Raw genomic sequence first — 23206 nt, 5'->3', positions numbered from 1 at the left:
TTATCCAAGACTTCACTAATAAAGAAGCAGTTAAAATTATTACACTCTGTAAATTGCTTAACTTTTCCATCTAAACTGTAATCTGTATTTGCATCCCTGGCTTTGTACACTACTGTTCTTGTGTTTTCTGGTACTGAAGAACATTCGTACAACATTAATACAGAAGAATCAAACCTAGCCAGGTGGAAGTAAATAAAAATAAATAAAAATATATATATACAAAATAAATTACAAGACACTCCATTAACCGAGAATATTACTTCAAAACCTTAAACGGCGTTAACAAAACTTTGCACCACAATAACTTCCGGTTATGGCTAAAACTCTCGCGAGAACAAAAAGTGTGGGAGGATGAGATTTCGTACGCTTGTGCACGCGAGATCTCATCCAAACGTGGCTCCAGCACTTTCTACAGCAAAGTCTCGCGAGGTTTCCTCGTCGTTTTCGTCGGTGTCCTCGCGCGCGCTGAGGTGTGCTTCATGGCGGTGGCTGTGACTACGGTAAATAAATCAAAGTTCTGCGTAGTCTGTTGGTTCTGTTTGGTCTTTTTCGCCCTTGTTGTTTTTATATTCATAAGTTGTGACAGATCAGTTGAAATGAGAGGGCGAGATGGTCGAGGAATAAGCCCTCATCGTCCCCTGCGGCCGGCGCGGCTGAGTCTGAGGCGAGATGAGGTCCAGTTCGTTAGTCTCCCTGTACTGTTGGAAGTCCCTTAATACGGCAGGAACTGTTGTAAAAATAACGTATGGTCGCATATTCTTTAAGCATGCTTTTGTTAACAACAGTGCACGTTTGTGCCGACAACATATTGTAGTTAACAACCCGAGCAGCTATAATTCGACGTTGTTCAACTCTGAATTAAATTATTGGCACGGTTTATGATCTCGAAGGGCCTGACCCTGAGCTTCTTTCATATAATACTCACCCTTGTTGACTGATTTTCGAACGGGTTCCCTGTCAAGTCATAATGCTTATGCTCATGGCATGATGTGGTAGGCCGCAGCGGCAGTGTAGCGGGTGGTGGTCACCTGATTGTACTGTTTCATTGGCAAGATCATGATGGAGATTTACAGTGGAAAACTAAAGTAGTGTATGTGCGCTGGCGGGGTGGTTGGTGCAGAGTTGTGACTATATCTTCTCCTTTCCGTGACTGCACTGTTTTGCAAGCAATAGTACTTAACTTATCGTAAAACCAATTGCTGGGCACGTAAAATAGTTTTTGTGAGTTGTTACATTGATCACTTTTGTTTATATATAAGAAAAGATTTGATTTGAGTTGGAGATAGTATGAGCTCTGCACTGTATCTCTGTAATACAGTTCATCCAAGGGTTTGGCTATACAGTTGTTTTGAACTGTGAAAACTTCCTCTCTGAGGTTCCACACAGGAGCTCGTAAAGTTCTAAACTAGTGGCATAAAAAAGAAAAAATAGGATAGTGATGGGGGAAGTGGAAGAGCAAAATATAAGGTATGGGGTTAACCACACACAGCTGTTGGTGTGATGTTTTAACTGATGTGAAGGATTTCTCTTTCCCTGTAGACTCTGTTTTGAACTGTAAAAGCTCTCCCAATTTATTATCTCCCCACGGGTAACGGGCGTCAGGACACCCCAGCGAAGAGCAGGTGCTAGGTAAGGGGCTCCTCTTCCCATCATGCATTTGTGCATCCAGTTTGTGAGCAACAGCTCTGCATCTACACTGTGGGCTGCGTCCTTTTGAATCCTTAAATTTCTCCACTTCAAGTAGTGCTTTGGCAGTGGTCACAAGTGGAGACAAACTGGGCTTTAAACTCACCAGATGGCTCACAACTGCTGATGCTCCATTTTGTTGTGGTACCAGAATTCTTGTCCTGTCCAGCTATCAGTGTTGTAAATACTTTACGTGTTGGTAAGCACTTGAGTGTTGATATTATAAACTGGGGCAGCCTAAGTACCATTTATTAAATGTGTAAATTTCTTTATATATGTGTTGATCCCTGATATTTCTACAATAATGTGGTCTGGTGGACACCTAACATTTTCTAAATATTTTGATGCTGTAGACTTTTCCAGAATCTCTGGTGGTTAACATCCTGTATGATCTTAAAATCTGTGTAAAAGATTATATTCTCAAGAACACTTTTTTTGATCATTTCAATCCAGGTAACGTGAGGTCTTATTTTGTTAACCACTGGAATGACTGAATATTTTCCAAACAAAAAAACAAATATGAACCCTAATGGAACAGAATGCCACTTTGTACAAAATATACAGATTTATTTGTACAATTATTAAGCATTAGAAGGATAAATTGCACAGTGCATGTTAATGAAAACTTCACTGTTCTTTCGGCCTCAAAAGAAAGGCTTTCTGTTTGGTTGTACAGTGTTCACAAAATGTTGCCTACCAAGTAACTCTTGATCTAAGTAGGTTTGTGTTTTTTCTTTTCTTTTTTTCTTTTTTGTCGTTTCTCTCTGTGTGTCGTTTGTGCTGTAGAGCGTATCTCTTGACTGTACTATAATTCCAAAGCCAATGGCAGAACTAATTGGGTTCAAACCTCCTTAAGGGGGCAGTGCACCACTCTGGAGTTCATAAGAGCAAAGGTACTTAAGTTTTCTTCTGTCGTAGTCAATAAGGTGGCTTCCCCATGTGGTACATAGTCATCCACTATTAAACGGAATGTAAGGGTTTTGTGTCTGTGAATGATGCAGTTTTCTTTTTAATCACACCCTAATAAACAGATATTCTCAGTCAATGTAAGGATAAATTGAGATTTTAGGAAATTGTTTTTGTAAGAAGTGATTTTTTTTTTTGTTGCAAAGTTTTTATGATCTAAAATTATTAAAGTGACTTCTATAATATTATGCCTCTTAATTCCCCAGATTATTATAAGATGTGAGTTTGCGCTTCTAAACTTCTTGTCTTGGAAGTATTGAATATGTTCAGTAGTAATTACTGTTGCATTTCAGAGCAAGCTCAATATTAACTTGCTTTGTTCTCTATTGTGTACAGATTTTCAATAAGAAGTATACTGTTTTTTGAGTTTTAAAATGAATAAAATGGCATCCTTACATCATGCAACTTCATTCATAGACCATTCTTTGTGTTTCGGTGCTTTTTAAACCAGATCTCAGTTTACGTTCTGTATAAATTAGAGCAGTGTGCTAAGAAGGACCATAGACTTTAGGAAGAGATTTAATACATTTACCCTGAAGCATAACGTTTGTCTAATGTTTGACGCTTGGATATTTTATGAAAAGTGTTCTGAAGAACACAGGTTAACTCATTCAATTTGAAGTCATCTGCTAAAGAGCTATCTTCATTAACCTTGCAATACAGCTTGCTTTAAAAAATGTATTTGAGTTTGCTCTGAAACTAAGTGGGAGCAACTAAAGAGAATGAATTAAGCATCGACCCTGGAATATGTTAGTGCAGGGAGCTAGAAAGCACTGCAATTTGGCCTGGCCTATTCACTTGTGGGTGGGAGAGAGGGGAAGCACTAACTACTCTTTCCTGTGCTTCCAGGGAGGTGAGGCTCTGATGATGGAGAATGGACAGAGCACAGCCTCGAAACTTGGCCTGCCGCCTCTCACCCCCGAGCAGCAAGAGGCCCTGCAGAAGGTAAGGGAGTGGTCTCCAGTTAAATCATGGCTGTGGTTGGTCTGCTCTGCATAATATCTTATGCGTACTGTTTGAGTGATGTGGTTTAGTTATGCAAGGGGTTAAGTTCTAAATTTTTCAGTTTATAGCTGCGATGAAAATGTGGGCCCTCAACCTTGAATCCATTTTCAATCCCAAACCTAGTCAGTACTGCAGTTGACTTAACTGAACATGTTAATAACTAAATTTTCAATTTACATTTATTTATTTAGCTGATGTTTTTGTCCAGTGCGACTTACAATTATTTACCTGTTTATACTGCTGGGTAATTTTTTTTTTTTTTTACTGGAGCAATTTAGGGTAGGTACATTGCTCAAGGGTACTGCAGCTGGAGGTGAGAATTGAACCTGTGACTTCTGGATCCAAAAGCAGCCAGCAATTTGTAATTGTAAACCTAAAAGCTAATACCAAGTCATTTTGATATACAGTTAAAGTGAAGAAACTGGTAATGACACGTACTTGTCCCATAAAACCATCTGCTATGTACTTATCTATGTGTTTTGTATTCTGTTTTTTACTATAGATTTTGTTAAAAGAAGACAAAGCTGGTTACAGTTTATGGTTGGGATCTGTGACGTGTCACCCGTCATCTCTTAATGTCTGTCGTTGGTTTTTACTCGTCTGTGTAATGTACAGACTGACCACACAGCAAATGCTGTATGCTTTGTATCTGCATGGGTTGTGTCTGCTGTTCTTCTACTTGGCTATGTGTACATAGATTTACAGATGTAAGAAGTTTGTTTCAGCCTTACTTCATGTAGGTTTGATTATGTGTTGAGGGTTAAAATTGGTGAATTTTCAAAATCAGCAATTTTAAATAACTTTTAATCTAAAATTGTGTGTGTATGTTTGCTGATGGCTTCCTTGTATTCCTCTTTGCAGGCAAAGAAGTATGCCATGGAGCAGAGCATAAAGAGTGTACTGGTGAAACAGACACTTGCTCACCAGCAGCAGCAGCTTACTAGCCTGCAGGTGAGTGACTGTGTCCCCAGGCTCTGGTAAACTGCTCCTTGTGCAGAGTCTTTAGCAGCTGTCTCACCTCTGGACTCAGTTCTCCACAGATCTGGCCTGAAGACAGCCAACTACTTCACTGTGTACTCAGGGGCTTGTAGCTTGTTTTCTCTTTATGGTGCTTTGGTCATGTGGAAGATTTAATAGCCGAGCCCTTAAATTTTACATTAACAATAAGAAATAGATCCCATGCAGTTAATCAATCTGAATGCAGCAATTCTTTTGGATCAGTTTGACACACCGAATTTGATGAGAATCAGAGTAGTTCTAGCTGAAGAGAATGCCCCAGAGTATTTTCTACAGTCTACACATGTTCCTGGCTCTGAACGACCCTGATGCTAGCTATAGAAAGAGAATATTTTATGGAAAGCTTCTTAATTCCTAGCGGTACAGGTGAGGAAAACTGTTATTCTCTATGTAATCTCACACACACACACACACACACTGTCTGAAACCACTTGTCCCAAGCGGGGTTGCGGCGAACCGGAGCCTAAACCAGTAACACAGGACGCAAGGCTGGAGGGGAAGGGTATACACCCAGGACGGGATGCCAGTCCGTCGCGAGGCACCTCAAGCAGGACTCAAACTCCCAACCCACCAGAGAGGAGGACCTGGCCAAGTCCGCTGCGTCACCGTGCCCGCCTCTCTATGTAATTAATTTGGAGATATTCACTGGGGCCTGGGACTTGTCAATTCTGTATGCAATTACTTGTATAATGAGTGCTGGCAAAAACAGTGCTGTTTGACTATTTCGAAAATTGAGTCTGCATCTGTACCTCTTCATTTGTGAAATGCACTTTTGCTTATTTTGTTATGTACCACTTTGGAGGAAGGAATCATCTAAATGAATAAATGTAAATGTCAGCAACCCAGACTGTTCTGCAGGGTGGGAGGTGACAGTGTGACTATTTGCACTGTCTCTCTTGCCCATTGAGCAGATTGTGGATGGCAAAGGCCCAGCCTCTCTGGTGGACTGATACAACTGGTGCTCATGCCTGGCAATTGAATCCCCCTGACAAGACAAGATGTAATCAAGAAAGCCCAATAAATCCTGGCTAGACCAGTGTGTTGGTGCTTAATTGCATTTCTCAATCCCTTCTTGTACGTGATATGTCATATGAAATTCACTAATGCAGAGTACTAGCGTAATAAGTTAAAACATAGGAAATTTTCAGTGCCACATTAGGTTGGAGCCAGAGGTATTGCGGAGAGTCAGCACTTTGCTGATTGGCTTAAAACTGGTAGCTGTAATAGGCAAAGGTTCATATACAGCTTTCTCACCTTCTGCTTTCTTCTTTTACACCTTCTGCACTGCTCTCAAAAACGTGAAACAGTGCTCAATCTTTGCAATCGTCATTTGTCAGCACATTGAATGGCTCTTCAGGACCCAAATTGAATTGCTACATTTGCTCTCTTTTTCTGTAAAAAACAAAAAAATAGGCTTGCAAAAGTTTGTTTTGGTGAAAAATTTGTAAATTGGGGACCAGCTCTACTTTGCGTACCGAATACAAGAAGTATTAGTTGTTTAAAGCAACAATAATGTCGTAATCTGACATGTCCAGTTTAGCAGTATGGCTACCTATGTTTCAGCATTGCTATTAGGCATTTTCCAGAAGCACATGCCAAATAATTCTTGTATGGTTTTACACAGTATTTACATGTAAACAGCTTAGATTTAAATGACTTTCTATGTTTGAATGTAGTATTTTGTTATACGATAAGGTAAAGGGTTCTGTCCGTTATTACTGACTGAATTCAGTTGCTTGGACTAGAGGGATCAGAATATAGTTTTACTCCCAGCCTGTATGACTACAATGTGGCCTCCTATTTCTTCAGATTGAAATTGTCTGGAATCTGCAAATGTCTTTATTGAATGGTGCCCATAAAGGGAGAAGCCTTGGGCCAGATTTCAGTGTTTCTGAAAAGAAACCTTGTTTAAAAAAAAAAAAAAAAAAGGTATCGCTCACATGCAAAAATTATTACAAGTACGCTTGCTTATAGATTTTTTTTTTTTTTTTTTTTTTTTTAAACTGCATGAAAGTTATAAAATATTTTTTTAGTAGTAGTTTTGGTTTTAGTACATTGTTGACTGCTGTGCTACACTATAAAACATATAATGCTTTTAATTATACTTTTTCCCCCAGTAATAGTTTGGAAATTAAATTGTAACAGAAAAATTGCCATCCATGCTGAATACTTGTTTACTTCTGCAAGTTATAGTTTCTGACAAGCCCGGGCAATGAGAACAGGGGTTGACTTCCATAGCCAGATGGTCCTGGGATTTGGACAATGGGATTTGGATGGTGGGGGTCAGGTTTAACACTGCAGATTTAACTGCGTGTTATTTCTTTTAAGGTGGCCTGAGAAGGAAGTGGGGGGAAGGACCTAATCTATTTAAGCATCTGTCTTTGTCTTTCAGATGGCATCTCTGACGATGAGCTTTGGAGATCCTCTGTCACCCTTACAATCGGTCTGTTTAACATTCAAACCATCACCACCCCCCAACACACATGCTTGATTTTTCAGATACTGCTTGTTTTAGTGTCCCATACTTAAGCTGAATGGGTCTTAAGATAAATGCACAGGAAGGTTCTTTCATTTCACAGTTATACATTTGTAGGCATTCCCATTCCCTTTGTTTTCTATAATTTAAGGCTTTTTTGTGTAGTGACCACAAAAAATACTTGCTAGTATAGTTGTCTAGGAGTTGTTCTCCAAGTGTTAAGTGTTCTCCTCACTGCAGGTGGCTGCTCAACGGCAGCGTGCTCTGGCCATCATGTGCCGGGTATACGTGGGATCCATCTACTACGAGCTTGGTGAGGACACCATTCGACAGGCTTTTGCTCCCTTTGGTCCCATAAAGAGCATTGACATGTCCTGGGACTCAGTTACAATGAAGCACAAGGTGAGGTCCTATAATTGTGCTGATTCACACTTATTTTTAATTCTTACTTAGCTATCATATGGTGAACGTAAATTTGATGTTAAAGACATGCTATTGTATAGACTGGCAGTTTTGGGTTAGTCTGAATATTTTATAAAATTTGATTTGCTGTGATTTGCATACTTGTCAGTTGGGGTATTGGCCACCCTTGACATAAATGGACACACACACACTTTCTAGTTCTGACTTCAGTAAATGGCTGAATTTAATTTTAAGCACTGCTTGGTAAGGTCTGTTCCACTGTTCCCTGTAGGGGTTTGCCTTTGTGGAGTACGAAGTGCCGGAGGCAGCACAGCTGGCTCTGGAGCAGATGAACTCAGTCATGCTGGGGGGGAGAAACATCAAGGTGAGCCGCCCAGTGGCCCAACTGCCCGGGAGGCTTCTGTAGTCGTTGGGGGAACCCACAGATGGGAGAGGGCAGTCATTACTGGTTCACACCTGAATTTTAAGAAATGTATGTTGCTTTGGAGAAAAGCATCTACTCAATAAATGTCGGTGTGAATTGAATCCTTTGGGATCTACACATTAAGTGCAAAAAGCAACTGAACTGGGTATATTTTGCTGTGTTACATTTTTGTGGGTAAAGTACAATAGATCATTTTAATTGGTTAAAAGTGTCTCCTGCAGTAGTTTGGTTTCCAGTTAAGCCACTTTCCTGTTCTGTAGGTGGGGCGGCCAAGCAACATTGGTCAGGCACAGCCAATCATTGACCAGCTGGCTGAGGAGGCCCGTGCTTTCAACCGCATTTATGTGGCATCTGTACACCCCGACCTGTCTGATGAAGACATCAAGAGCGTCTTTGAGGCTTTTGGGCGAATCAAGTCCTGCACTCTGGCTAGGGACCCCACCACGGGCAAGCACAAGGGCTACGGGTTCATTGGTAAGAGTACCTGCCACTGAGTAGTTGCCTGTGTTCACCCCTTAGCATTTTTGGATATTGAATAATGTCCTTGGGGTAAATCCCCATAATTCTTTGCAGAGTATGACAAGGCTCAGTCTGCTCAGGATGCAGTCTCCTCCATGAACTTGTTTGACCTTGGAGGACAGTACCTACGGGTGGGGAAGGCTGTGACTCCACCCATGCCTCTCCTCACCCCTGCTACCCCCGGGGGGTTACCCCCTGCTGCTGCAGTGGCAGCAGCTGCTGCTACTGCGAAAATCACTGCCCAGGTAGTGCTCATTTCTTGCAATACAAACTTTAGCCTTTCCATAGAGGGAGGTCCTAGGCCCCATTAGATGGGTAACTGCAAATGATTAAAGTCCCTCTGATAAGCTTACACTTCTGGTGGTTTTTCACAAAATCTTGGGACCCAACGGTTAGCTCTGAGGCAAACTGTCCTGACTTTGTTTGATGCCTCTAGAATCTAGCCATCCTGGGGGAATCTGGGCTGGATTCTTAATTGCCCATGCTGACCTGTTGAGCATCCTTAATAAGTTTGAATCAAAAGGATGATATGCATGGCCACCTTGCTGGAAAACAGCCCTGACCAACCATGCAGCTGAATGCTGCCATAATGGTCCCCCTGGAAACTGGCTGATGCAGCTTGTGTGAGATGATGCCTGACCCGCTAATCGGGCTTCTGCTTGCCTGTTAAATTCGGACCGCCAGTGGAGGTCCGCAGGAGGCGCTGCACTGCGAGTACTCAGCCTTCAGGAAACACAGCCATTGGACATCCTGCTGGTGTGCCAAACTTTTTTTTTTATATCAAAAAACCCAGAAAAGTTGTTAGTTAATGCCTCAAATTTAATGTTAAATTGAATGTTTTGCCAAGTATATTTCATGCCTATTCACATAAGTAGGTTTTCTATTTAGTTTGTTCTCTGTTTCAGTGTTCATGTATCTCCTTGTCATTTTTCTTGTGTATTACGTGGCACGAATGCAGAAGTGTCTTTGAATATAAAGTAGTTTGGCTAGGCTATTCTCATTACGTTTCCCCCAATCTCAGATGTAAATATAGCTATAGTTAATATTACTTTAGTTGTAAGCACTATGTGTGCCTGTGCCCTACTTCTTCCCTGCTCTTATGTCTTTTGTGTTCTTTTCTTCAGCACTGTTTGTGTGGTGCTCCCATGTGTCCTGTTCATGTTCTTCCAGGAGGCCGTAGCAGGAGCCTCGGTACTGGGAGCATTAGCTGCACCTGCCCTCACCCTCAGCCAACAGCTGGGGGCACTCCCTCAGGCTGTCATGGCTGCTCAGGCACCGGGTGTCATCACAGGTATGCAAGAAGACCATCAGAGCATGGGGCAGACTTGGGGTAGGGAGGGGCACACACTGTTTTCAGCCCTCTTTTTTGTGATAACTTCTGTGAAGAAACACTGCTATACCGTCTCCCTGGGGAAGAAGAGTGGGGTATAACTTCTTACAGGATAGCTGGGGGTTTTGTTCCAGAGCTGTAAATACTTAGTTCTGTACACTGTGGACTTCACCTTCGTAAGATTGTCGGCCCCTTGTTCTTTACACCAATGAGTCTAGATGCCTGCGAAGAGCAGGCTTTGCACGTGTTAGAAACATTTGGAAAAAGGGACAGGCATAAAACAGCAGAATTGTCAGGTAATGGGTACTCTGAAGAGTATGAAATGTTAAAAGTTTTGGAATATGACATTTCAGTAGTACTCACATTTTTTTTTAAGAAGCAGATACATTCTGATGAAGCTGCTGATTAAACAGGTATTTTAGCCAGTATCTTTTGCCTCAAGTTGGCCAGCCTCCAACCACCTGTGATATTTACTTTATTAATATGAGGGTAGCAAGTAGTGTAGTGGTTAGAGCTGCTGCTTTTGGACCCACAGGTTGCAGGTTCACATCCCACCTCCAGCTGCAGCACCTTTGATCAAGGCACTTGCTGTAAATTGCTCCAGTAAAACTAGCTAGCTGTAAAAATGGGTAAATAACTGTAGGTAGCTTATTGTAAGTTGCTTTCGCGAAAAGTGTTAGCTAAATGATTAACTGTCAGGGTAATATTTGGTTAGTCATCTATGTGGCATAGGATGTTTTGTAAGTAGGACATCTGTGTTGCAGACACACATCCATACTTTATTGGTTGCAGTACTGATAAAATTAAAAATATTACAGCGAACCCCAGGTCCTCCATGACAATGATTTTTCCTATTTCAGAACTCTTAGTGATCTTACTGGTATTCATTTGCATTTGCCATTGCAGATACATGTACAAGTAAACAGTCCAGTACAGTACCAGTCAAAAGTTTGATATTACTTGCAGAAAAATAGTATCTTTTTGAAGCATTCGATCAACAGTTTTGACCAGGAAAACAGCTGATATATCCCACCTGCTCTAAATTGCTGGAAATTGTTGCAGGATGCTTTTTGGTTTTGTCCACTCATGCTTTTGACTGATTCTGTTTCTTGAGAATCTATGTTACAGAGATGGATAACCCAGTTTGGAGTTATTGGATCATTCCAGTTAGCATGTCTTATATTTGCATTCACTCTTTGCTACTACTTTTAAGAATGAGGATTTAGAAAATTCTTGGCCCTAAAAGTAAAAGATGGTAAATATGTGATTGTAGCCTCTACCCCTCTATGCTTTATCCTCCAGATTTAAAACTACTCTGGTTTTATCTTGGTTAATGCAGGAGTTGAGGACAAAAGCAGCAGTATAGAACCTATTAAAACAAGGAAAGAAGCCTATTAAAGGCTCATCAATTCTGATAATTGGTCCAGATGAGAGTTTAGGTTAAGTAACTACAGTGAGATTATGAAAGTTTTGGTAGCATCTATATCTTGCACATTTTCTGATGGAGAAAGATACAACCCATGTAGTAAACTGCTAGTCCTATTGGTTAAGCTGCTGTAGGAGTATGTTTCTAGGTTGGCTGTAGTGGGTAATCGCCAGACAGAGCGAGTGAATTTGGCCAGCCTGATATCCAGCCTATTTAGATTCCTATCAGGGTAATTTATCAAAACTACACTAAATCCTCCCATCGGTCCTGTTACAACAGGCTGCCCTGCTACTGAAAGGCTGAATACACGGCTTATATGATCTAATGTTGTGCCTTAGAGCTCAGGATGTGTTCATCGCAGTTTTTTGGATTTAATGGCCATAGTACCTTTCATCTTGGGCACCTGAAGAACGACTAGCATTGTACCAGAAATAAGGCTGAAACAGTGAAAATTTCAGTTTTGTGTTCTCTTTGTGTGTTTTGCCATTTTCATTCCCATCTCTCCCCCCCGTACTCATGCCCCCATTCACTAGTAGGTTATATGTAGCAAACGGCAGTCATGGGAGTTAACCTCCTACAGAAAACCTGAAAATTACTCACCTGTAACAGGACTTCTCAACTAATAGATATCTTTTCTATTTTCTTGTCTCTCCTTGTCTCTTTCTCTCTGTTTCTTTGTTCCCCTCCCTCTTTGATCCTCCACAATTGTACTGCGACCACTAAATACCTTCCCCTTGCTGCACATTGGTCAACAAGTGTGAAGAGGACTCTCCCTCAACTGCTAGTCCCCCCCTACCCCACCTCATAAACAAATCTCACATTCCCATTGGCCAGTGAGTTCCAGGTCTCGTGTGTTTGTGGGGGTGACATTGGTGTGCATCACACACAACATGACAGGGTCATCCAGAGCAACATACTGCTGTTCCTGTATGAAAATGCTAATTGAGCCGCTGTTCAGATGACTGTCTTCCATCTCCATTGTTGACCATAGTCAGTATTCAAACATGTCAGTGCAGAATTCCCTTCCTTGTTCTTGCTGTAAGAAGCAGTGTTGTTTCTAGATCTAGTTGAGGCTACAAATAACAGCCTGTGTTCAAGTCTCCTTTCCTTAAAAATTATATTGCCATTAGAAATATTTGATCCTTTTATGTTACAGCTTAGTTCCAGTTTTTGTCTTGTGTAAAATTGCATAGGTCATCCAGGACCAGTGGGTTGTGAAGTATTTTTAAATTCTTACACAACATGGCAGACTGATAGATGGATGTAGAGCTAACCTTGACTGTTTTGTAAAAGTCTTGCCCTACCCCTTTATAAAAGTAAATATTTAACTTTGACTAGAGGAAATCTGACAGCTAGGGAGACCAAACATTGCCCCGAAAAGGGGACCAGAAGGAATCATGATCCAGTAAGAGGTAGACCCATTTGGTGTTGAACACTGTTTGAAATCCAGCAAGTTTAACCCCTCCACCTGCCCCAATCTGCCCCTGCAGGGGTGACCCCGGCACGGCCAGCACTTCCCGTGCTGCCCCAGGTGGGGCTAGTGAACCCGGTTCTGGCCTCCCCACCAGTGCTGTCTGCTGCTGCGGTGGCAGCCGCCCAGGAGGCTAAGAAGGAGAAGGAAGAAGAAGAAGCGTCACAGGATGGTACTGGACAGGAAATGCTCAGTGAGCAGGAACATATGAGCATCTCAGGCAGCAGTGCCAGACACATGGTCATGCAGAAGTTGCTGCGGAAACAGGAGGTGAGAGGAGCTGATTGGGCTAAGGAACTGTTTGCTCTGGGTTAGACACACTCATCACACAGTGTCACCTTCGATCATTGAAACGTTTAGGTTTCTTTGGTGTCAGGAAAGTTTGGTTCATACATTGCCAAAATCAGCTGTCAGGCACTGTGGTGTTCCATATATCGATTCCTACTCTTCAGTGTTGTAGGTGTTTGGCATTTTGTACTTCATTGCTGTCCATACAATAGGAACAAATACTTAGTCTCCACTGGAAAACACATCAATTTGTGGAGCACATTGCATTTGGGTACTTTCGCAAACCTTTCATCATCCCTGGCTCCTCCCACAGTCAACGGTCATGGTTCTGCGGAACATGGTGGGCCCAGAGGATATTGATGACGACCTGGAGGGTGAGGTGACCGAGGAATGTGGCAAGTTTGGTGCAGTCAACCGCGTCATCATCTACCAGGAGAAGCAGGGAGAAGAGGAAGACGCGGAGGTCATTGTGAAAATCTTTGTGGAGTTCTCCATGGCCTCTGAGATGAACAAGGCTATCCAGGCACTCAACAACCGCTGGTTTGGTGGTCGTAAGGTCATTGCGGAGGTGTATGATCAAGAGCGTTTTGACAACAGTGACCTGTCTGCATAGACTTTCAAGAATTCCCCCTCACCTCTCACACAGCTGCCACCACTGCTTCTGGTGATGTTGGCATCTTTTTAACTTGTAATTATTTTTTTATTCATGTTGATATTAATATTATTAATCCCTTTTAGGGATAACAGGAGAAAACAAGTAGTAGGTTTTTTTTTTATTCTTTCACCTAATGTGAAAGATTGGATATTAGTTTTTGTATTGCTCCCCCCCCCCCCCCCCCCCATAGCTGTAGTTTGTCATTTGTTTACTCCCTTGTGTCCCCTCCCCCCCTTTTCACGACTGCCAAAGTTTGTTCTTCTAAGGACTCCTACATCTTACTAGTTATTGGTGTTAGTTGCCCAGAAAAAATAAATTCTTCAAATGAAACCTTGGTAACTGAGTTTTAATCATTTTGCACATTTTTTTCCCTCCCTCAAATTATACAGGACATGTTAACTATGTCAACATTTTTGCGGTATATGCAACAGGCCACAGGGTATGCCTTGACAATTCCACACGGTTCAAAATAGCACAGTACTTTGAGTAAATGGCTTGACCAGATTTACCTTTAAGGGGTGACAGTACAGTACTGCAGCCTTCACGTTTAAAATTATCTGCAGTAAGTAGAGATCAAAAAGCTGTTCTGGTTTACATTTGCACTGGCAGCAGTGTTGGGTTTGAACGAGATGCGGTGGAACCTGCTGCACTGACAGGGCTGGGAATGGATACTGTCAGGTGCACACAGTACTGCGGCTCTACCTGTTGGCGACCTGGTTTGAGATCAGCTTGGACAAGAAGAGGTTGTCTGGCCTGTCAGCAGCGTCAACGTGCCAAAGTGTAGTGTGAGGGGAAACTGGCGCTGCTAAAGAATAGCCTTAATTTCACTGACAAGTAACAATTCGGCTGGAAGCGTCTGTCGCAGCTCCAAACTACAGACTGAACTCGAACGTGGAAGATGCCACGTTGTTGTACGCGATTGGCATGAAACCTCTAAAGATGAACTGACCTCAGCTATAATAAGTGTTTTTGAAAAAATCAAAAATGCTGTTTCAGTTCTTATTGCGTAGCATCTACACAGAGTGAGCGGGTGACTTTTTTTTTTTTTTTTTTTTCCCCCTCTTCTCCATCCCCGAAGTGTCCCGCTTCCCGCCGCTCGTCCCGCTGCTGTCGTTAGACCTCCTCACTTGCTTGGCGGCGCTGTGCTTCACGATGCGCGCGTTGGGCTCAATGAGAGCGGCGGTCTGCGCGGCGACTGGGGGGCGAATCCGCCACAACAACGAGGCGGAGCTGCCAGACAGCGCCGAGGTTCGCACGCTGCGGTAGTCGAGGGGGCAGCTTGGGGAGAAACTCTGGCGACCGGAGGGGGGGGGCAAAGAGAAAGAGCCGTTTAGCGCTTCCTTCACGTAGGCGGCACCGTCGGCGACGGGATACTTGCATCATCATATTGAAGAATTTCGCCCAAGCCGTTCGGTGATGAGGGACGCTCGCCCTGCACTTCTTTCCCCCCTGTCTCGCTCCGGAGAGGAGTGAGTCACGGAGGCGGAGAACCCTCCAGCCCTCCGTCTCTCCCGCCAGCCTCGTCGGTCGGCCTGGCTCTCTCTGCGCTGGCGCTCCCGGCAGGGAGCCTGCTGTGTTGAGCGCCGCGCCGCGGTTCGGTCCCGGGCGGGTGCGGCGCTGCCGCTGTTCCTGAGCGCGCGGAGACCGGAGTGCGGCTCCACAGAGGACGCGGCGGCTGCGCGCGAGAGAGGCGCTGCGGTGCGGCACGAGGCGCAGGAACGGCGCTAAAACGGCGCTCGAGCGGCTTGTGGGACCACCGCTCCCCCCCCCTCCTGAGGCTCCTCCGTCGTAGCTGCCGTGAATGCGGCGTCTTACATCGGCCTTTTACCTCGTCAAAGCCGGGTCGTCGGAACACGAAGAGTCCCCTGGAGAGAGCGAAGCACTGGGCTTTTCCAGCGTGCAGGAGAACGTCTCGATAACTGGATTTACACACAGGGGAGAGCCGGCCGTCCCCCCCTTTGTTCGGCTGCTTGTGCCGTTTTAAATTGTTAATTTAAAAAAAAGAATTGGTTTTAACGGAAAACAAACTACCTCAGACGCTTTTTGTGTGTAATTCCGGCGCCTGGACGCTCGACGAATGGATTAAACCTGAGTGGAGGCCTGTGAAAGCAGTGTCTGGGGGCAAAGGGGCTTTTCTCATCTGGTTTACCCCTTTCTTATGGCCTCCTCCTCCACACTGGGCTTTTTTTCAGGCTCCCCTTGAGGCTTCTTGATTTGAGGTCCGTAGAGAGCTTCCACCTCATCCATCCATCCATCCATCCTCCTTCCTTCCTTCCATCCATCCCTCCCTCCTCCATCCCACCTCCTTTGTGCCCGATGAGGAGCACCTGACCGACCGATCGCCCCCAGAGCCCCTCTGAGCCGCCGCAGCCGGAGATGCTGAAGTGTATCCCGCTGTGGCGCTGCAACCGCCACGTCGAGTCGCTGGACAAGCGGCACTGCTCGCTCCAGGTGGTGCCCGATGAGATATATCGCTACAACCGGAGCCTGGAGGAGCTCCTGCTGGATGCCAACCAGCTCCGAGACCTTCCCAAGGTACGCGGATGCAGAAGACTTTTTTTTTTTTCCCCTTTTTGTCTCGCAGAGAGGTTCTCCATGACCCTCTCCAGATGATCTGCTCAGTGGTTTCACTCCAGTTTTCAGCGCTTTGGGTCGTTGTGACGCCGAGATTTTTCAGGTTCCCTTTACTTTGGGTCATTGAGATGCTGGGCTTCTACGCGTCTTAAGTGCTTTCGGTCGTCGTAGCGCTGAACGACTTCTGTAGGCCCACGCATCAGCCGGCTCAACCTTGCTTGCTTTTGGGGGGATGGGACACTGTCTTGCATTGCTTCTTAAAACTGTTGTCTGTGCACGTTAAGGTAATCAAACACATCGAAGGTAGATGAGTCATAAGATTGTACTGTGACGGCTGCATAATTTTGGTCTTGGTGGTGGTGCAGTCCTTGGGAGTAATTTTCACTCTCCTGCACTCCTGAGCTGCTTCTAGTCCAAAATAGGTTGCCTTTTGTCTGCAAGCAGTTTGTGGAGTTGTTTACATTCTTCATCGTGAATCACGTTAGCCTCTTGTAAATTTGGCTCGGCTTCTGTTAGATAAACCCATCAAGTCTGTCTGGTACTGTTTTCAAGCCAGTATTGGTCTTATAGCTGAGCGGAGGGAGTTTAGGGCACGGTTGTGTGATAGAATGGCCAAACCTACTTTTGTTGCAGAGTGAGGCACTTCTGACCTTCTGTGTTTTTGAGATGTGTGTTGCTTTGGAGAAAATCATTTGATAAGTGAATAAATGTATTGTTATAACGGTCCTTGATATTGTCTAAAGTTTCATCTCAATTCTGAACAGCACCCGAGGGACTCCTCAATTCCATTCCCTAAGACATGCCATAGATTGGCACTGCAGGGATGTTTGTTGGTGTCACACTGGGCTTTTGAAATCTTTTTGAATTTAATATTGTGCATAAAGAAGCAGTAGCTGTATTTGTTTATTTTTTGGAAGGAAGGTTAACTGCAATGCAGACATGCAACTTCCTAACGGCTAGTCTTTTATTTCTTTTGTGCTGGAAGGTGAAGGGAATGTAATTTAATCTTTCTCCCAAAATACTTATTTTACTTTTTTTTTGGACCAGATTTGGCCAGTGTTAGCACTGAACTGAAAAATGCAGTCGGGGGTACGCTAGTTTGGTTTTACGGTGCTGCGGTAAAGTTACAAAGTGCTGTATCCTGTGGAATGACGAGCTCATCTAAAGTATTGAAATTCTGAAGCTTGGTGGTGCTCAAAAAATCCAGTGTCTTCTCTCCTTGTGATCACAAAATCTGTTTTTATTTTTGTTTTGGGATGAATTCTGCCCTGCCCACACTTGCCATCCTGCTGCTGGTTAAAGTATACTGCTGTTCACGTGACACAATCCTGGCCATAGCCCCACCCGGCATGGTGTTGAGGCTTGGGTGGGGCTGACACTTTTCTTCTCCTGTGGTTAAAGTCTTGCGAGATACTAGATGTGGCATCATGGAGAGGAATGTGACCGAGACCTTGTGGTCTGGCAGAGTCATCTGTTGTGTTCCTTCTGTAGACTGACACCATTTACTGCCTTAAAAATATGTGTTCTTTCTGTTTCTGAGGTCATTAACTCTCTGTAAACACAGGTTTTATCACAATGTTTTAAATTCATGGATCTCTTCAAAGGTGGAAGGACATTGTTACCATTTCTCTTACATTCGTCCTGGGGCTGCAGTGAAGTTCTCAGTGTGCAGGTGCTGTGTGTGGTTTGTCAATAGACCTGTTGATGAGCACAGGCCCTGTCTGAGGATGATGAGAGGTGACTGAGGACTTGGGCACACACAGTTGTGGAATTCAACAGATCAGGCCACACAGATCTGCTTAATTTTTAATTTGTCTTATGAGTAGTAGCTTGTCCTGGGTTCCCTGAGCATCCATACTGTGCGTCTCAATGCCACTATGCTGCAGCATTCCTTGTGGGGGGCGATATGCAACTGAAGGCTGGCAGATGCAGTTCGACAGCCACAGACAGACAGATCGAGACAGATGGAACTGCCAGTGACATTAGCAGACATGCAGCCTTGGAGCTGTCAAGAGGGAACGCATCTCACTGGATCTTGCAAGATGTCATGTTTGCCTTCTGTGTCAAGGATATGCATAGACGTTGCATATGTGCTTCCCTCTGATGATACAGTTGTTCCCTGCAGACTTTCATAGTGCAATTTTATGCCCTTTATCCATCAGTATTTTTATTAGTCTTCCACTTAGTTAACATGGTGAAAATTACCATTACTGTCATTGTGTTTTAGTTAAAATGGACTATAAATCTCACAGAGTAGAGGCATAGGGACTTATCTTAGATGGGTATCTGATACAGTGCCCATGAAGCTGCAGTTTTTTTCCATAGAGATGTCTGTTGTGCTCCCCTTTGGATATTTTCAGTAGGAATGTGTTATTACCACCAGGCATCAAAGTGCAATGTCTTATGTGGGACCAAAGGGGAAGGACAGGGATGCTGGTGTTCTTCCAGACTTCCCTGTGATCTCAGCTTTGGTATGTGCTGCAGATGCTGCATTAATGCAAAGGAGTGCTGGAGCTCTGGACAGGTGGGTTGAGTATACTATGGGTCTATGGAACTGCCTTTGCCTTTAGAGAGCACATGCAGGCAGATCTTCTGATCAGCAGAGTGCTCTAGGTATATTGATTCAGTCTTGTGATGCATATTGTTTTTTAATGTTTTGTCATTAACAGTTAGGAATGCAAAATGTATTTAGGTGAAAGGCACATTTTAAAATATTGGTTTTCAGCCCATTTGTTAGTCAGCCAAGTGTTTTGCCCCCTATGTCAGGCTTTGAACAAAGCACATGATGGAACCCACTGGATTTTGGGGGGTGGGCTAATATGTAGCCAAAGTATCTGAAATGGCACTAATCAGACCCCTCAAGCTGCTCATTTACATTCTGTATATAAGTCCCTAGATGCCAAATACTGAGTCTCTCATATGGATGTTATCCTTTTTTTGGGAACAGACAGTATGTCTAACATCAGACAAGGTTGTTGCAGTGTCCAGATTACAGCAGACTGGCTCTGATGGAACCAAATGTTTCTGTGGATGGTCCACTGGGCCTTGAATATCTGAACAGATGGGAAATCAACATCCCACTGAGGTCTCATGCATCTATTCCAGGTTTTCCATGTCATTCTGGTTCTCTGATTTAATTCCTGTCATACTGAAGGTCATACTAGATCCACAGCATCCATAGAAGTTTTTCATTACTATTTAACTATTCATCTTCTGTGACGATGCAGTTCCAAGTAACACTGATGCATCAAAGCCACTGATATGGAGTTTCTCGTTATCCTTTGCATCATGGACTTTTTAGTAGTAAGGTCTGTTCCAAAAGCACAAGATTTATTTTAAGTTTATTAGAAAGTTTGTGAACTAACGGTCATCATAATGTAATCTTTTGGGGAAACTGATCCAAGACTGGCAATGAGCAGTGCAAAAATGCATCATCTACATTACATTTATTTAGCAGATGCTTTTCTCCAAAGCGACTTCCAATGAGCTCTATGTAGTGTTATCAGCTCACACACCTTATTTACCAAGGTAACTTACACTGCTAGATACACTACTTACACTGGGTCACTCGTCCATACATCAATGGAACACACACACACTCTCTTTGTCACTCACACACTATGGGGGAACCTGAACAGCGTGTCTTTGGACTGTGGGAGGAAACTGGAGCAACCCCACACAGACACGGGGAGAACTTCCAAACGCCACAAGACTGAGTGTGAATCGAAGCCACGTCCTTTCGCACCACCCAGGCGCTGTGCGACAGCAGTGCTACTCGCTGTGCCACTGTGGATTAGTTTGTACTCTTTGCAAGGTGCTCATGCAAAATCATTTCTGTGGAAGTAGTTGGTCCTTTCGCAAGCTGTCTTTGTCAGATTCTAAACAAGCAGCCTGTTTATATTTATTTACTTAGCAGATGCTTTTCTCCAAAGCAATGTACAACTCAGAGTAAACAAAAGTGTATCCGCCAACAGAGGCGGTGATATGCAGACATGCAATATTGAATTACTGTAGTAAATTTTTCCAGTACCAAAGGTTATGTCTGCATATATTACACAAGTAACTACATATAGAATTGAAAGGGTATGCAAAAGTTTTTTTTTTTTTTTTTTTTTTTTTTTTAAAAACTTATGTTCACTTTAAGTTTCTGGAACTGCTAGATCTGACTGAAAGAGGACTTGAAGTTGATATGGGCACCTACAGAAAGGTGAAGAGAGACAGAGAAGATATAGATGGGAACAATTTGCTGCTGCACAAATTGTATTTACCCTGTCATTCTCTGTCAGCTGTAGAGGTGTGGTAGCAAAGGTCAGGAGGGAGTTGCTATAACTCTGGCTGGATATCACCAAGACTTAGATCAGGTTGACCTTGAATCCAGACTAATGGCTGTCCAGGAGATCCTTCTGAGCCAGGAATATAGATAACTTGTTACAGCCCATATACTCCAAAGCTTGTTCTTGTCTTGTAGGTCTAGTTATTGTATGTCCTTACTTTCTTTGGGTGATTTTTGGGTCTTTTTCTCCCAGTTTGTTGTGTATATATGCTGAAACACAAGATCAGAATTGCTGTATCCATCGCAGCCTTCTGGTGGAAGGACATAGTTTCTTTACTTGCAACCAATTTTGCTTTTATATTTTTTTTGTGTGCTGCTGTGCTCAGGATGGAGAATTTCCACTTCTGAATATCTGTAGTGTTGCTTTGTTACAGTAATAAGTTTGTTTTAACATAAGTCAGATGGCAAGCCGTGAAAACCACGGATTACATCTACATTGAGCGCTCTGATCAATATTAGTTTGGTAGGTGTTCCCTGAAATGTAAGGTTTGTTTGAATATTAACTTTTCCATTGAGTAAATAAAACCTGTTCACCTTTCTTTATTTTCAGTGCTCTTCAGCAGTATAATTTCTCTAAGGTCTTTGAGATGCACCCCCAGACCCCAGAAACTTAGTTTCAAATACTAGAAACTGGAATAATATAGATAATAATTTACAAAAATTGCTTTAAACATAACCAAGGTGATGTTTGTCCTCAATATCATCTGAATCCATCATCTGACAAGCTTATTCGCTTACGGCATGATACGTTTGATCTTTACTGTGGTGTTTGTTCCACTAACCCCACCTCTTCACGTAGTACAGTGAACCAATTAAAATTTTTTTTCCATCCACCTGGCAGGCAGAGCTGCCATTGCCAGTGAAATTGACGCTATATAGCCCAAACACAGCTTCCCAAGATCACTATGTGACATGTAACATGTCTTGTGTACAGCTGCTGGAGCAAGTCTCGGAAGAAAATGTTTGTGTTTCTGTGTATCCTACTTGTTACCACTGTTGAAACCAGAACAGTGTGTGTGCACGTGTGTTTTCCCTTGTTGGACACTGTAGAAGGAGGGCTGTTTACTGTGGGACTTTGTCTCCCTGTCTGTGGCTATGGCCCTGTTGCCTGGCTGGGGAGCCTAGGCTCAAAGTACACTTCACACAAGGGATCGTAGGGGAGGCGGATGACTGGCCCACGGTGAATGTGGGCCTCCTAGGAGAAGTCTAGGGTAGCATCATCATGATCTGTGTGGGGTTCTGGGGTTACCATATAACAGCTTTAAACTGGATGTCCCTGCTCTGCCCCATTGCTTGGCATATTAGGTGTGATGTGGCAGGTGTACTGGGCCACACCTTCATTTGGACCAGCTTGTTTTACATGTATCTACCTGTTTGTGTTGAGTCAGAAATTCTTTAGCGTTTTAATATGAGAGTTACTTAAAATCTAATCCGGTCTAAACCTGAAGTGTGTTTCATCTGCAGGCAGCAAAAATCCCTGAGGAATCCGGTGCTGTAAATATTGGGTGGGTTTCCCCCCTGCCTCTTTCAGCCGCATGTTCTCTGTTTGTCATCCATCGGGGCGTGTCTCTTGCAGATAATCTCTCCCATTGTATGACCAGAGCAGAACTGGCCTGACGAACCAGCTGAACTGGTACTGGTCCATCTCCAGTGGGAGTGCTCAGAGTTGGGTGCACTCCCACTCCTGCAGTTGTCTACTCTTCCAGCCTTGCTGTCACCACGGATACTTGTGCGCAAACGCGTTTTGAGTGCACGATGAAAGCATGCAAGTACATGTGCTTGCTTGCATATTATTACCTGTAGTTGCCCGTTGTTCAGCTCTCCAGTTGCAGACTGCAGCTACTGATGTTTCGCCTCTGCTCTTAGAAAAAGTGAATGTCAAAGGCTGATGAAATGTGTTGGAAGAGGGGAAAAAGTAAGGGATGAAGGTGACATGGGTGACTAGAATATTGACCCACCTGTTAGAATAATTTTGCTCTCAAACTTGAATGTACTGAGCGATAAGGCAGAGAATTAATGAATTTCTTTTAGCGAGTGTTAAGTCTAGGACAGGTTCACGATTTCTGCTTTAATGTAAAAAAATCATACAGGGTTCTCTGCAAACTTCCAGGTTGCCTTTGGGCTGTCTGCTATATAGAATCAGTGATGACCAATGGACAGATGAACAGACAAGATGTATTGTATATTGTAATTTAGAAGCTGCTGTACTAAAACTGAGTCCCAGAAAACCGCATGATGCTGGACTGATCCAACATCAGTTATGTTGTTCACCACTGTTGCTATAAAGATTACTCGGCCCATAAAACTAGTTATATTGCAGCATATTGGAAGACTTGACTCTTAGCTTCATTGCAGTACATGCACGCAGTAGGCCAGTTGATTTGGATTGCATCTGAGAGTTGGGATTCAGATGTGATTTTTACAGCACAGGATGGATATGGTTGATTCCATGCAGTATGTAAAGCTTAATTCCATAAATCAGTCTCATTGCAACCATTCCTGTAACTGCCATAGATTTTAAGATTCTGTAATCCTTAATTTATGTAGCTGTGGAGTGTTCTGTAAATTGAATTTGTTACACTTTGAAACAGGCTTTCTGTATGTAACCTTAGC

At 43.3% G+C, this 23206-nt stretch overlaps 2 protein-coding genes across 18 annotated transcripts in view; both read left to right on the top strand.

Moving 5' to 3' along the window:
* The first annotated feature begins 424 nt into the window (after positions 1 to 424).
* Positions 425 to 14020, top strand: puf60a (poly-U binding splicing factor a). 4 transcript variants are annotated; one of them, XM_018757731.2, is made up of 14 exons: positions 435 to 500; positions 1540 to 1629; positions 2473 to 2579; positions 3502 to 3597; positions 4519 to 4608; positions 7067 to 7117; positions 7391 to 7552; positions 7845 to 7937; positions 8258 to 8471; positions 8571 to 8761; positions 9201 to 9272; positions 9687 to 9807; positions 12763 to 13013; positions 13345 to 14020. In XM_018757731.2, exons 4-14 carry the CDS (start codon positions 3517 to 3519, stop codon positions 13642 to 13644), a joined length of 1626 nt encoding a protein of 541 aa, XP_018613247.1. In that variant the 5' UTR covers positions 435 to 500; positions 1540 to 1629; positions 2473 to 2579; positions 3502 to 3516; the 3' UTR covers positions 13645 to 14020. The 4 variants fall into 4 exon arrangements, with proteins under 4 accessions (XP_018613246.1, XP_018613247.1, XP_018613245.1 ...); XM_018757730.2 differs by lacking the exon at positions 2473 to 2579 and having other exon boundaries at positions 425 to 500; XM_018757729.2 differs by lacking the exons at positions 1540 to 1629; positions 2473 to 2579 and having other exon boundaries at positions 443 to 500.
* A 754-nt stretch (positions 14021 to 14774) lies between these two features.
* The window catches only part of LOC108937704 (protein scribble homolog), a 71918-nt gene continuing 63486 nt past the window's right edge, over positions 14775 to 23206 (top strand). For 8 of the 14 annotated variants that reach the window (XM_018757775.2, XM_018757784.2, XM_018757774.2 and 5 more), the window contains exon 1: positions 14776 to 16221. In XM_018757775.2, the coding sequence (XP_018613291.1) occupies positions 16063 to 16221 (159 nt within the window). In that variant the 5' untranslated portion in view covers positions 14776 to 16062. Of the gene's footprint in view, positions 16222 to 23206 lie in introns of all 14 variants that reach the window. The other 6 variants (XM_018757773.2, XM_018757772.2, XM_018757783.2 and 3 more) reach the window with 1 other exon arrangement.

The sequence above is a fragment of the Scleropages formosus genome, chromosome 7, assembly GCF_900964775.1.
Source record: "Scleropages formosus chromosome 7, fSclFor1.1, whole genome shotgun sequence".
NCBI classification, from domain to species: domain Eukaryota; kingdom Metazoa; phylum Chordata; class Actinopteri; order Osteoglossiformes; family Osteoglossidae; genus Scleropages; species Scleropages formosus.
Note: the sequence above shows the minus strand (reverse complement) of the source record. Positions and strands in the feature narration are given on the sequence as shown.

Bases quoted from the DNA above. Each gene is read 5' to 3' on its own strand.
- puf60a (XM_018757729.2), top strand. From the start codon at position 480: ATGGCGGTGGCTGTGACTACG. The intron at 8,472-8,570 runs GTAAGAGTACCT...AATTCTTTGCAG, and splicing joins CAAGGGCTACGGGTTCATTG to AGTATGACAAGGCTCAGTCT. The intron at 8,762-9,200 runs GTAGTGCTCATT...TCGGACCGCCAG, and splicing joins CTGCGAAAATCACTGCCCAG to TGGAGGTCCGCAGGAGGCGC.